This window comes from Copadichromis virginalis, linkage group LG22 (assembly GCF_057382275.1).
Source record: "Copadichromis virginalis isolate Kocher_CV1m ecotype Utaka linkage group LG22, C_Virginalis_male_GT1.1, whole genome shotgun sequence".
NCBI lineage: Eukaryota > Metazoa > Chordata > Actinopteri > Cichliformes > Cichlidae > Copadichromis > Copadichromis virginalis.
In genome coordinates, this window is record NC_140638.1 from 8,444,160 (window position 1) to 8,457,848 (window position 13,689).

The following is a 13,689-nucleotide window of genomic DNA, read 5'->3' on the forward strand; positions in this document are numbered from 1 at the left end:
CACTTCAACTGTGAGAGACAGAATGTGAAAAAAAAAATCCATGAATTCACATGGTAGGATTTGTAAAGAATTTATTCGTAAATCAGGGTGGAAAATAAGTATTTGGTCAATAACAAAAATACAACTCAATACTTTGTAACATAACCTTTGTTGGCAATAACAGAGGTCAAACGTTTACTATAGGTCTTTACCAGGTTTGCACACACAGTAGCTGGTATTTTGGCCCATTCCTCCATGCAGATCTTCTCGAGAGCAGTGATGTTTTGGGGCTGTCGCCGAGCAACACGGACTTTCAACTCCCGCCACAGATTTTCTATGGGGTTGAGGTCTGGAGACTGGCTAGGCCACTCCAGGACTTTCAAATGCTTCTTATGGAGCCACTCCTTTGTTGCCCGGGCGGTGTGTTTTGGATCATTGTCATGTTGGAAGACCCAGCCTCGTTTCATCTTCAAAGTTCTCACTGATGGAAGGAGGTTTTGGCTCAAAATCTCACGATACATGGCCCCATTCATTCTGTCCTCAACACGGATCAGTCGTCCTGTCCCCTTGGCAGAAAAACAGCCCCATAGCATGATGTTTCCACCCCCATGCTTCACAGTAGGTATGGTGTTCTTGGGATGCAACTCAGTATTCTTCTTCCTCCAAACACGACGAGTTGAGTTTATACCAAAAAGTTCTACTTTGGTTTCATCTGACCACATGACATTCTCCCAATCCTCTGCTGTATCATCCATGTGCTCTCTGGCAAACTTCAGACGGGCCTGGACATGCACTGGCTTCAGCAGCGGAACACGTCTGGCACTGCGGGATTTGATTCCCTGCCGTTGTAGTGTGTTACTGATGGTGACCTTTGTTACTTTGGTCCCAGCTCTCTGCAGGTCATTCACCAGGTCCCCCCGTGTGGTTCTGGGATCTTTGCTCACCGTTCTCATGATCATTTTGACCCCACGGGATGAGATCTTGCGTGGAGCCCCAGATCGAGGGAGATTATCAGTGGTCTTGTATGTCTTCCATTTTCTGATGATTGCTCCCACAGTTGATTTTTTCACACCAAGCTGCTTGCCTATTGTAGATTCACTCTTCCCAGTCTGGTGCAGGTCTACTTTTTCCTGGTGTCCTTCGAAAGCTCTTTGGTCTTGGCCATGGCGGAGTTTGGAGTCTGGCTGTTTGAGACTGTGGACAGGTGTCTTTTATACAGATGATGAGTTCAAACAGGTGCCATTCATACAGGTAACGAGTGGGGGACAGAAAAGCTTCTTACAGAAGACGTTACAGGTCTGTGAGAGCCAGAGATTTTCCTTGTTTGAGGTGACCAAATACTTATTTTCCACCCTAATTTACGAATAAATTCTTTACAAATCCTACCATGTGAATTCATGGATTTTTTTTTCACATTCTGTCTCTCACAGTTGAAGTGTACCTCTGGTGCAAATTACTGACCTCTGTCATCATTTTAAGTGGGGGAACTTGCACAATCGGTGGCTGACTAAATACTTTTTTGCCCCACTGTATTTTCATTCTTTTCTTTGTACTTTAATCTTTACTTTTGTGTAAATATCGGATCATTTAATTTTTTCCAGTCAGTCAAACAGATTAATTACATGGTTGAATGAGGTCAGTAATAAATGAAACTCCCAACAATTCATTTGAAACGTGGCGAGAGACACCAAGTACACTATGCTTGTTTGTAAGCTCAACTCAGAATTATTAAGAGTGTTGTATGTTTTTCAAGTGAAGTCTTTAATATTAAATGTAACTAGCAAGTGTAGCTTCAAATTTAATGGATTAAAAACTGCATTATTTCTCGCCCACATCGAGGGGAGATAAAATAGATGCAGGAAAGAAAGTGAAGATAAAATAATAAAATAAAATAATTTGGTTGGAAACAAAATGATCTGCATGAAATGATGAGAGAGATAGAAGAGCACAGATAGAGGACTGTTAGGGATTCAGAAGGGCAGAGCATGAGTAAGGAGGAAGTGAGAGCACCTGTGAAGAGGATGAAGAGTGGAAAGGTGATTGGTGCTGATGAGGTTGGGGGATGTCTAATTGAGAGGGCAGTGGAGCTTTTAACCTGATTGTTATACCATGATGCTATGGGGAAGAAGCTATTGTTATAGGGTGAAATGGAGGCAGATGATGGGCTGTGGTGATCCCTGAAGAAGACAAAGAAGTTAGAAAGACAAGAGCGAGTTTATCAAACTTTTTTTGGGTTGCATTCAAAATCATAGCAAGATAGCAAGGGCGAGATTTACTAAAGGGAACCAATAAGTATGTGTGTGCAGTCCCCAAATAGTGCTGATAGGTGTGAATTACAAAACTTGCATGGTTTTCTAAACTCATGCAGTCAGTTCATTTCAATGTGACATGCTCAGTCTGCTAAGAGCTGTGCAAACCACAGAGTAAGACATGATATTCAGCTGCAGGTGATTACTAATAGGACAGGCGTGGCTTGTTTATTTTAATCAGAAAAGCATAAAAATGTCTTTCATACACGTGCATGTTAAATGTAGGCCTGGCAAAGAGAATCATTATAATGGAAACGACCTTCAGTAGCTGACAGGTGCCGATGTAGGACTGTAAACAGTGCAGCAATATGTGTCTGTAGCATTCTTGTTTTGAGACGACCCCTGAAGGGATACAACAAACTGGAAATGCCTTATTTACAAATGTTTTTTTTCTATATTCTGCGAGTTTTCTAAGCTAGATTTCTATAATTTAAAAAATTGATCTACTAATTTGTGTGTGTGTGTGTGTGTGTGTGTGTGTGTGTGTGTGTGTGTGTGTGTGTGTGTGTGTGTGTGTGTGTGTGCGTGTGTGTGCAATTAGCAGTACTTTGCTGCTTGTCAATTTGAAATGGTATGAAGTGGTATTATTCCTTAACACTGGTTAAGGATGTTCTCTGCATATAAAAGTTATGTAAGTAGTAGGAGGAGAGATCAGAGGGAGACTCTCGACCTTGGAAATAGATTCGTTTAAGGATAGGAGGTTAACCTTAACCTCAACCTCATTTGTCAAACCAGAGACAAAACATACATCAAAGTGAAGGAGTCAGGCTTTTGACAATATTTAGCATTTTTCCCTCTGATTTTATTTGACCTGTCGAGGCCGCCTGTACTTTCAGAAATCAAACGTTTTCCTGAGCACGCTGAAAGTATTTTAAAGCATCAAACCTTCTTATATTTCTGAACCAGGACCACTCAGCTGCTCTTAAATGTCCCACCATCCAGGTTCAGTACTAGAGGGCTTTTACTGTTTTAGCTCCTGTGCTCAGTAACTCTAATGCCCATTACCGTCAGGTCAGCTTTGCCTGTCCCATATTTTAAAAAATATTTTTAAGAACCTGCCTTTATAGACTTATATTTCTTTCCTCGTCTTTTGCAGAGCATGTGGTTTCTGTAAAGACTTTTGAGGTGCTGTTTTAAGAAGCGCTCTAAAAAGACCTGCGATAAACAATGATCAGTTTGACTAGAAGCAGTATTTCCTTTAGTTTTCTCACTTTTATTCATATTTTGCCAAACTAATGTGGTGATAGCCACAAAATTAAATTGGATGTGGGTAATTTCTTAGTTTTCTCAGTAAGTGAAATGAGGCGGGCTGTGTGAGTGATCAGGTTGCTGTACTTTGCTGCTTTTTAAATACCTGGCAGCTGCATTACAGAAAAGTGGAAACCTTTCACCTGAGGTAACAGACAAAACAGGATAAAAGCTGCAGCCTGAAAGAAAATATTGCGTAAATCTCCTGTTGGATCAGCAACAGATGAAAAGGAGTCAAAGGGACTTTATTTTAGAAATAAAGTCTTGAAAACACCATTCAAGGACAAGGCTGCAAACAGATTTATGATTATGTTCTCAGAAGCCAAAGTCATTTTATCAAGCATCTGTGAACTTTTAGAGGAGAATCTAAAGAACAACATGATGCCTGCTGCTCATCTATTCTCCAACAAGGCTTTTAACAAACATTGCCTCTTTATGACTTACACTTTATTCAGAGTACATCTGTATTGAGCATTACTGCCGATGCTGGTTACGCTCCCCGTGACGACTCGTGTTATGTTTCATTATAGCATACCACACAGCACAGGCGTCGTCATAGCTGAAGGAAAGGAAAGATTTGATGTGTGCTGAGTCAGAGGCAGCAGAAAGTTGGCTCGTGGGGAATGGTGAGAACAGGCTGGAGCGGAAACGTGGTCGTCATGGTTGTGAAAAAAGCCTTCAAAGAAAGCAGTTCGGTGCCTCAGCTTCCTCATATTACCATAATGTACATTACGCTCTAATTATAATTGACTCCTTTTACTTGTTGCGTAAATACTCTAATTGAAATTGAAAAATAAATCTGGATCTGTATTAAAATACGCTATTAGTGCTAATGGATAATCATTTGATTTATGTGGCAGGCTCTTTCATTTGAGTAAGAGCAGCGCTTTATTGATAAAAGCTTGTATTAGCATAGCAATACTGAGGCATTGAAGAAATCATGAGTCAGCATCTGGCTTGAAACCATATCAAAGCTGCTAGCTTGGCAAGTGAACGTTGCACTAAATTTAAGTGAATTACTTTATTGCATTTTATTGTCACTGGAAAACAAATGCTTCCAACATAGAAGGAGTAACGCTCGTAGAATCCAGGCTTAAAGAAGTCGGTTCCTTTGGTTACAAGCAGGGAGGAACAGACACGGATGTAAAAGTGAGAATGGGCAAACCAAGAGCTGCATTCTTACAGCTGGAGAACATCTGGAACTCAATAATTCCACTGTGGAATCAGTGTTTCTCTACAGTGCAAAATTTTGGAGGGTATGTAAAGATAAGATACATACCTTTATCAACAGCTGCCTAAGGAAAATTTTAACCTCCTAGGACCTGGGTCCACATATGTGGACATCACATTTTGGGTTGTCTAGACCAAAATACTACATTTTGCTCTATAAGGGCCTGATATCCACTTGTTCTTATTTTTCTCAGAAAGAAAAATCAGGTAAAAAAACAAAACGTAATTCTTTGTTTTTACATTCATCAGGTTCCAAACAGCCCAAATAGCAAAGAGAAATTAAAAATGCATGCCATGAAAGAGTTTGGGTCTTAGGAGGTTAAAGATCTACTGGCATAACAACATCTTCAGTTAAGACTAGGGGGGAAAAGTGAAGCAACTATCTGTAGAAGAAGAGATAAGAAGATGGAGATGGATAAGAGATACGGTGAGGAAACCAGGCCACTGGACCACCAGATGTGGTTTTGTGGAATCTGCAAGGGAGGAGGAGCAAAAGAAGCAGGCCAAAGATTACACGGCAAAGAGATAAATATGAGGCCTGTTTTACGGATGACAGTCGCAAGAATGTCGCTGTAATTTAGTTCTTCCTCCATCATTTATGATAAATATGGTAAAATTCTTTCCTTCATGTGATCCATTTATATAAAATCACTCTGAGGCTGTTGAGGGTAGCTGTTCTGTTAAAACACTACACATACAGAGGACAGAAAACTATGTTTTCTGTGTTGATTCTCCAAAGCCACATACTGGTTTATACTCTTACTTTGTAATTTTAGGGGCAATAGGGTAATTTGGCAAAATTGAACTGTAACACAGGAGTGTGGACTTCTGTGTAACTGATTCTGTCTTGTTAATTATAACTTGTTATTTAAAGAGGCTCCTTTTGAATTTCTGCTAGATCATGATGTTAAAATAATGCCCAAAACATCTGCTTTTATAAGTAAAGAATCTAATAAGGGATGCATACAGTCATGTGAAAACTCTTAACAGCTCTGTAATAAACTGAGTGTGCCCCACTGTTCAGTAGTTAGGGCTGCTAAAGGGAGTCAGTTAGTGCTTCTACTACCTTAAAGTAATTGTTCCTGTAAGCTTTGTTGATGAGGAATTTTGGTCCACTCTTCTTTACAACATTGCTTCAGTTCATTGAGGTTTTCGGAGTCACGGTTCAGCCACAGCAGTCGCATGGACGCCAGCCAGTTCAGCGGCTTCATTCTTTTGTTTTTTAGCCATCATGGTGTGAATTTGCTGTTGTGCTTGAGCTCATTGTCATGTTGCATGACCCATTTTAGACCAAATTATATCTTTTCTATTTTATTAATCTAAACGATTATAGAATACTTATGTATATCTGTCCATATATACTCTGTCTCCTCCTTAACAGGTGGATCAGTCTAAACAAAAAACAATGATGGACAGCAATTATTAAAATCTATATGTTTTTTAAAAAGATTTATTATTTAAAAAAATTGCCCAACTATCAATAGCCCACTAGTTCATTATTTTAGAAATAAAGTCTTGAAAACACCATTCAAGGACAAGGCTGCAAACAGATTTATGACGGGATTGTTTGTGCCATTTATGATTATGTTCTCAGAAGCCAAAGTCATTTTATCAAGCATCTGTGAACTTTTAGAGGAGAATCTAAAGAACAACATGATGCCTGCTGCTCATCTATTCTCCAACAAGGCTTTTAACAAACATTGCCTCTTTATGACTTACACTTTATTCAGAGTACATCTGTTCTGAGCATTACTGCCGATGCTGGTTACGCTCCCCGTGACGACTCGTGTTATGTTTCATTATAGCATACCACACAGCACAGGCGTCGTCATAGCTGAAGGAAAGGAAAGATTTGATGTGTGCTGAGTCAGAGGTAGCAGAAAGTTGGCTCGTGGGGAATGGTGAGAACAGGCTGGAGCGGAAACGTGGTCGTCATGGTTGTGAAAAAAGCCTTCAAAGAAAGCAGTTCGGTGCCTCAGCTTCCTCATATTACCATAATGTACATTACGCTCTAATTATAATTGACTCCTTTTACTTGTTGCGTAAATACTCTAATTGAAATTGAAAAATAAATCTGGATCTGTATTAAAATACGCTATTAGTGCTAATGGATAATCATTTGATTTATGTGGCAGGCTCTTTCATTCGAGTAAGAGCAGCGCTTCATTGATAAAAGCTTGTATTAGCATAGCAATACTGAGGCATTGAAGAAATCATGAGTCAGCATCTGGCTTGAAACCATATCAAAGCTGCTAGCTTGGCAAGTGAACGTTGCACTAAATTTAAGTGAATTACTTTATTGCATTTTATTGTCACTGGAAAACAAATGCTTCCAACATAGAAGGAGTAACGCTCGTAGAATCCAGGCTTAAAGAAGTCGGTTCCTTTGGTTACAAGCAGGGAGGAACAGACACGGATGTAAAAGTGAGAATGGGCAAACCAAGAGCTGCATTCTTACAGCTGGAGAACATCTGGAACTCAATAATTCCACTGTGGAATCAGTGTTTCTCTACAGTGCAAAATTTTGGAGGGTATGTAAAGATAAGATACATACCTTTATCAACAGCTGCCTAAGGAAAATTTTAACCTCCTAGGACCTGGGTCCACATATGTGGACATCACATTTTGGGTTGTCTAGACCAAAATACTACATTTTGCTCTATAAGGGCCTGATATCCACTTGTTCTTATTTTTCTCAGAAAGAAAAATCAGGTAAAAAAACAAAACGTAATTCTTTGTTTTTACATTCATCAGGTTCCAAACAGCCCAAATAGCAAAGAGAAATTAAAAATGCATGCCATGAAAGAGTTTGGGTCTTAGGAGGTTAAAGATCTACTGGCATAACAACATCTTCAGTTAAGACTAGGGGGGAAAAGTGAAGCAACTATCTGTAGAAGAAGAGATAAGAAGATGGAGATGGATAAGAGATACGGTGAGGAAACCAGGCCACTGGACCACCAGATGTGGTTTTGTGGAATCTGCAAGGGAGGAGGAGCAAAAGAAGCAGGCCAAAGATTACACTGCAAAGAGATAAATATGAGGCCTGTTTTACGGATGACAGTCGCAAGAATGTCGCTGTAATTTAGTTCTTCCTCCATCATTTATGATAAATATGGTAAAATTCTTTCCTTCATGTGATCCATTTATATAAAATCACTCTGAGGCTGTTGAGGGTAGCTGTTCTGTTAAAACACTACACATACAGAGGACAGAAAACTATGTTTTCTGTGTTGATTCTCCAAAGCCACATACTGGTTTATACTCTTACTTTGTAATTTTAGGGGCAATAGGGTAATTTGGCAAAATTGAACTGTAACACAGGAGTGTGGACTTCTGTGCAACTGATTCTGTCTTGTTAATTATAACTTGTTATTTAAAGAGGCTCCTTTTGAATTTCTGCTAGATCATGATGTTAAAATAATGCCAAAAACATCTGCTTTTATAAGTAAAGAATCTAATAAGGGATGCATACAGTCATGTGAAAACTCTTAACAGCTCTGTAATAAACTGAGTGTGCCCCACTGTTCAGTAGTTAGGGCTGCTAAAGGGAGTCAGTTAGTGCTTCTACTACCTTAAAGTAATTGTTCCTGTAAGCTTTGTTGATGAGGAATTTTGGTCCACTCTTCTTTACAACATTGCTTCAGTTCATTGAGGTTTTCGGAGTCACGGTTCAGCCACAGCAGTCGCATGGACGCCAGCCAGTTCAGCGGCTTCATTCTTTTGTTTTTTAGCCATCATGGTGTGAATTTGCTGTTGTGCTTGAGCTCATTGTCATGTTGCATGACCCATTTTAGACCAAATTATATCTTTTCTATTTTATTAATCTAAACGATTATAGAATACTTATGTATATCTGTCCATATATACTCTGTCTCCTCCTTAACAGGTGGATCAGTCTAAACAAAAAACAATGATGGACAGCAATTATTAAAATCTATATGTTTTTAAAAAGATTTATTATTTTAAAAAATTGCCCATCTATCAATAGCCCAGTAGTTCATTATAAAAAATGGTCGTTCAAAACTTTCTGTTGATCCACCAGTTGATTCATTTACATTTTTTGTTTGTGGCCGATGTTTTGTCCCAATATAGCAGAACGTAACATGCAAAACAACTTTTTTGTTGTAGTATAATTTAGTTTTCCTGTTAATAATGCAAAAGTTGAAGGGTTTTTTGTTGTTGTTGCATAAACTAAACGTTGAAATAATTAGAAAATAAATAGATGCTTGTTTGGTTTACTCATCTCACTTGAAATTTGTAGGTTTTAATAATTCAATACATTAAAATTCAGCATACGAATTGCCTTAATAGCTTCGCTGTGAGCTCATTCGTGGTCATCCCCACTTGCGCTATGATGATCCATTTATTTTAATGGTCTCCTATCTGCAGTTGACTGAATATTCAAAAGTAATTTCCTTCAATGTCTGCACTCTATCAGATCTTTTATGTATGACTCAGAGACAGCTGGCTCAGGACGATCATTAACTTCAGCACCACACATTTCTTTCCCCTTTGAATTCAGATCCCATTTACTTTTGGCAGCAGACGACCGAGGACGTCACGCTGTGTGTGCGCATGCCCGAGGGTATCACCAAAGAGGGGGTGCAGTTCAGGCTGACGGCAGACAACATGACCATTGGAGTTCAGGGTTTCCCTCCACTGCTGGAAGGCCAGCTGTTTGCATCTGTAGACCCCGAGGCCAGCGCCTGGATCATCAAAAATGACAAAAGGTTTGCAGTCTGAAATGTGGAGTGTTGATGAAGTTGGATTATTTTTTTTCTTCATTATATTTTGGAGTTGAAATCGTAGGATAAAAACAGTACCGTAACACGGCGCTATTTCCATCGTTGTTCCTCTGCTCGCCATTTCCCCGCCTCTCTACAACATATTAGTTAACTTCTGTTCACTTCACCATCATTCAATTAAAAACTGCCACAGACTCATGAAGGTGTCACTTGGCAATGAAAAAGGTTAGAATACGTACATGCTCTAATAAAAATAAAATGATAAGTAATACAATATATAGTGGCATCAATACTTTTTCCCACCTCTGCAGTAGATTACAGAAATATCTCACATACTATATATAAACCTGCACACAATAAATCTCTGCACAGTCGTCATCTTCATGAATGAAATATTGAATGTGTACAAGATTAATGCAGCACTCTGGGGATTTGAGAAGCCTGAAACATGTTATGAGTTTGGATGTTGAGTCAGAAACTCTAACCATCCGGGGATCGGTGAATTAAGAATTAATGAATTAAGCTTTTAAAAATTGATTGATTTAATTTTTTTTGCTTTAGAAAGAAAGAATTAAATTCCTTAAATTGTTCCTGCCACTTATTTAATATTAAACGTGTTAATGGTGTTTTAAATCAAATGTGTTTATGTGCCAATACAACATCAGAGAGAGAGAGGCAGCATTTCATTGGTGAATTTTGTCTTGAGAGTCAATATATTTATAAACATTATTAACAGGATTGATTCATTATAGGTTTTTATAGTTAGCGCCTCAGCACGTGTATATGCTTTTAAAGCACACTAATACCATATGCTTACCAACTACTTTATTAGGTATACCTGTTCAACTGCTCATTAATGCAAATGTCTTATCAGCCAATCAAATGACAGCACTCATTACATTTAGGCTTGCAGAAATCGTCAAGACGATTTACTGAAGTTGAAACTGAGCATCAGGGTGGGGAAGAAAGGTGAGTTAAGTGACTTTGAGCAGGGCATGGTGCCAGAGGGGCTTGCCTGCATATTTCACACACTGCTGAGATGGGTTTTTGCTGCACGACCATTTCCAGGGTTTACAGAGAATAGTGTGCAAAATAAAAAATAGCCAGTGAGCAGCAGTGCTCTGGGAGAAAATGCCTTATTTATGCCAGAGGTCAGAGGGAAATGGCTAATCTGCCTCAAGTTGACAGGAAAGCAACAGTAACTCATATAACTGCTCGTTACAACCAAAGTGTGCAGAGAACATGGAGGAACTGACAGCGCATTGCGCCTTGAAGCAGATGGGCTACAACAGCAGAAGACCACACCAGGTGCCACAACTGTCTCATAAGAACAAAGAACTGAGGCTACATTTCACATTGACTCACCAAAATTTTATAGAAGACAATTTTTTTAATGCTAGGGTCAGGCCCAGCATGCATATTATATATTGTGATTTTAGCTATTGGTGGAGAATATGCTTAATCTACTGAGCAGCATGGTGTAGCACAGCGGTCCCCAACCTTTTTTGCGCCATGGACCGGTTTAATGTGAGACAATATTTTCACAGATTGGCCTTTAAGGTGTCGCGGATAATTACAACAAAATAAAATGATACGACCAAGACAAAAACTGTGGTGTTTTGTAAATATAATAATGAACATGAATTCACTGGGTAATTGTGTAAATTTATTAGCAGCGTCCATTGAGAGTAACATCCTCCTCTCTGCCCCTTAATATTCTCTGGTCGCTATGGTAACGCGTAAATATTTCTTTCAAAATAAGACACACAACTACAACACGGGAAAAGATCCAACGATAAAAACCCTGAAAATCATAAATTTCACACCCAAGCCTCAACTCGGCGCAGCTCTGATGACATCAACATGTTTACGGAAGCGGTTGTGGGATTTATCGGGAAACTAGCGGACGACACAGCAGAAAGAACTATCATCCGAACGTTTCCCAACCAGAAGCCGTGGGTGGATAAAAACATCCGCGACGCTCTGAGATCACGCACCGCTGCCTACAATGAAGGGCTTGTCTCCGGTAATATGGACCTATACAAGGCTGCGTCCTACAACGTGCGCAGCGCGGTCCGAAAGGCAAAGCGGAGCTACGGGGAAAAACTAGAGTCACAGCTACGACAGTGCGACTCTAGGAGCCTGTGGAAAGGACTGCGGACTATAACGGACTATAAACGACCAGCTTCTTCAATGATGAATGCAGATGCTTCACTGGCTGATGAGCTGAACATGTTTTATGCTCGCTTCGACGCCGCAGCAATTAAAACAACAAACGGCTGTGCGCGCTCGGAGTGCACCAGTGAAGAAAATGCATTCGTCATCACAGAGCATGCCGTGAGGAACACCTTCAGGAGGGTGAACACCAGGAAGGCAGCAGGACCAGATGCAATCCCTGGCCGGGTCCTTAGAGCCTGCGCTGATCAACTAGCACCGGTGTTCACGGAGATCTTCAACCTCTCCCTGGCCCAAGCTGTGGTTCCCACGTGCTTCAAACGGTCCATTATTGTCCCTGTTCCAAAGAAACAACAGCCCGCTTGCCACAATGACTACCGTCCAGTAGCACTGACTTCAATTGTGATGAAGTGTTTTGAAAGACTGATGAGAGATCACATCACTTCTTCACTTCCTCCCACCATCGACTCACTTCAGTTTGCTTACCGGACTAATCGTTCCACAGACGATGCCATATCTCACCTGCTCCACACATCCCTGAGTCACCTGGACACTGGCAGAGGGAATTATGTTAGGATGCTGTTCGTGGACTACAGTTCAGCATTCAACACAATAATTCCCTCTAAGCTTTTCACCAAGTTGACGGATCTAGGACTCAGCTCATCACTGTGTCAGTGGATCCTCAACTTCCTCACAGACAGACCCCAATCAGTGAGGGTAGGAAAACAAGTCTCCCCCTCCATCTCACTCAGCACTGGAGTGCCTCAGGGCTGTGTTTTAAGCCCCCTGCTGTACTCACTGTACACTTATGACTGTGTAGCCACATCCGACACCACCTCCATTGTCAAGTTTGCTGACGACACTGCTGTTGTGGGCCTGATCTCCGACAACATCGAGACGGCCTACCTGGAGGAGATTAGGAACCTGGAGACCTGGTGCCAGGAGAATAACCTCCTCCTAAACATCAGCAAGACTAAGGAGCTGATCGTGGACTTCACTACAAAGCAGGCGAGGAATTACAAACCCCTCATCATCAGTGGCACGCCAGTGGAGAGAGTGGACAGTTTCCGATACCTGGGTGTCCACATCACTCAGGATCTGTCATGGTCCTGTCACATCAACACCCTGGTTAAGAAAGCCCGTCAGCGTCTCTTCTTCCTCAGAAGACTTAGAGACTTCCATCTGCCACTGAAGGTGCTCAAGAACTTCTACTCCTGCACCATCGAGAGCGTCCTGACGTCAAACATCTGCACCTGGTTTGGGAACAGCACCAAGCAGGACAGACGAGATCTGCAAAGGGTGGTGCGCTCGGCAGAACGCATCATTCAATCAGAGCTCCCTGACCTGCTGTCCATCTACACCAAGCGGTGCAAGTCCAAAGCTAGGAAGATTATGATGGACCTCTCCCATCCCAACAATGGACTCTTCTCACTGTTGAGGTCTGGGAAGCGCTTCCGCTCCCTTAAGGCCAAAACAGAGAGAATGAAGAGGAGCTTCTTCCCCCAGGCTATTCGGGGCCTGAACCAGGTGTAGGACTGGACTCTCCCAACACATCACTATAAGACTGGACTCTCACACACGTCACCACACGCACCACCACACATTTCCTATAATCCTATAATTCCTATAATTTATAATCCTTATCTTTATAATCTCTTCTGCTATTTGCACATTCTTTACTGTAAATTCCTAAGTTAATTTGTAAATTTTTGTAGTAAATTGTAAATATTGTAAAACTTTTCTTCTGTCATTTAATGGTCGGGCATTGTACAGCTACAAGCATTTCACCCCCATGTCATACTGTGTATGGTTGTGTGTGTGTGACAAATAAAATTTGAATTTGAATTTGAATTTGAACTCTCGCGGTCTGGTACCAAAGCGGTCTGTGGCCTGGGAGTTGGGGACCGCTGGTGTAGTACACAATAAAGAAATTCAGGACTGGAAAAGTTATTTGTCACGATGATGTCTGGAAACATAATATATTTTGTTTATTATGGTTATAA

At 40.7% G+C, this 13,689-nt stretch overlaps 1 protein-coding gene across 2 annotated transcripts in view; it reads left to right on the forward strand.

Annotated features, from left to right (window-relative positions):
* The window catches only part of nudcd1 (NudC domain containing 1), a 56,545-nt gene that overhangs the window by 16,049 nt on the left and 26,807 nt on the right, over positions 1–13,689 (forward strand). For both annotated transcript variants that reach the window (XM_085445979.1, XM_085445981.1), the window contains exon 6: positions 9,289–9,496. In XM_085445979.1, coding sequence (XP_085302105.1) covers positions 9,289–9,496 — 208 coding nt within the window. The remainder of the gene's footprint in view (positions 1–9,288; positions 9,497–13,689) is intronic.